Source organism: Porcisia hertigi (genome assembly GCF_017918235.1).
Source record: "Porcisia hertigi strain C119 chromosome Unknown contig_50, whole genome shotgun sequence".
In the NCBI taxonomy this organism is placed as follows: Eukaryota; Euglenozoa; class Kinetoplastea; order Trypanosomatida; family Trypanosomatidae; genus Porcisia; species Porcisia hertigi.
In genome coordinates, this window is record NW_027150698.1 from 329 (window position 1) to 1,710 (window position 1,382).

Below are 1,382 nucleotides of genomic sequence, written 5' to 3' on the forward strand. Positions count from 1 at the left end.
TATATATATATATTTATATATGAATACATAGAGCGCTGTGTGTGTGTGTGTGTGTGTGTGTAAAAAAAAAGGAGTAAATACTATTCAAATGGAGGAAAAGCAGGCCTTCTTTGTCGAGAGCACGGATGGACGCAAATGCAAGATGGTCATCCGTGGCGATCTCGGCAAACTCAGCGTATCCAAGGTTCGCCGTTACCTCAAGTCTTACGGTGTACCAGAGAACCAGCATCTGCTTGCGGGCAACCTGGTGCTGTAGGATGACATGCTGGGCGAACAGTTTGGCTTAACAAACGAAGCCGTGTTGCACCTACGGGACCCAGCGAGCATCGAATCCTCCCAGCCACTGACAGCTAAACTATCGGAGCCGCCACAACAACAGCAGCAGCAGTCAAGTGCTGCGGCTTCGCCGCCTCATCGACTGAGCTACGCCAACCGCCAGTCGCTACAGCACCCGTTTCCCGCATCGCAACAGACGTGGCGCGAACCGCTAGACGACCCGGCCGTGCAGAATACACATCAGATGGAGCGTGAGATTGAACGCCTGCAGCGGCAGCTGAGTGTGACAGAAGCACGCAACGCGGATCTGGAGAATCAACTGTTACAAGCGACCCAGACATCCGCGATGACTCCACTGCGGGACAGAGCTCATGAAGCACGTCGAATGCGAGACTGCAGCGATGTGGATGGGCTTCTAGTGGCGAAGGAGAGTCTGAGGATGCTGGCAGAGAAGCTTCAAGTATCATTGAGCTTCGACAAGAACCTCACATGTGTCTTGGGGACGGACGAGGACTTCTCCATTTTGCTCACCTACGACCCCGCGACCGAGCGGTTGTACCTCTACTCATCACTTCTCACAGAACTGCCCGAAAACATTCCGCTGCGGATGAAACTATTTGAGGTGCTCCTCGAGGGATCGCTGTTGGGCCGTGAGGTGTGTGGTGGTGGCATCGGCCTGTCAACTAAAAACAACGTAGTTGTCCTCACAACGTCTCTTCCAGTGCGTCACTGTAGTCCGGCGGCGCTGTGTGACGTGGTGCCCGTCTTTGTCGAGACACTGCAGCGCTGGAGAGGCCTGGTCGATGAGCTCCTGCGGTAGCCTAGAACAAAACGTTTTCTGGACAGGATGGGGGTGGAGGGAGGGAGGTTGTCCCCCTCCCCCCTCTCCGCAACAACAACAACCTGATGCTGCCTTGGGCTGAACACCAGCCGCCTCCCGTTGCTCGAAAAGAGCCTCACCACTCTCTCGCTCTCTATCGATCTTGAATGCAGATGCATAAATGTGTATGCGCATGTCTCTGACATCGAGTGGCGCTGTTCCTTCTTTAACGTACGTACTGCGACTTGACCTGCTATTCGCTGGGGCCGTACCCCTTTTTAGGGAT

At 54.3% G+C, this 1,382-nt stretch overlaps 1 protein-coding gene across 1 annotated transcript; it reads left to right on the forward strand.

Annotated features, from left to right (window-relative positions):
- Nucleotides 1-262: 262 nt before the first annotated feature.
- Nucleotides 263-1,096, forward strand: JKF63_08014 (uncharacterized protein; the record flags this gene model as incomplete). Its single annotated transcript, XM_067903940.1, has 1 exon — nt 263-1,096. One exon carries the CDS (start codon nt 263-265, stop codon nt 1,094-1,096), a length of 834 nt encoding a protein of 277 aa, XP_067752159.1.
- Between the last annotated feature and the right edge of the window lie 286 nt (nt 1,097-1,382).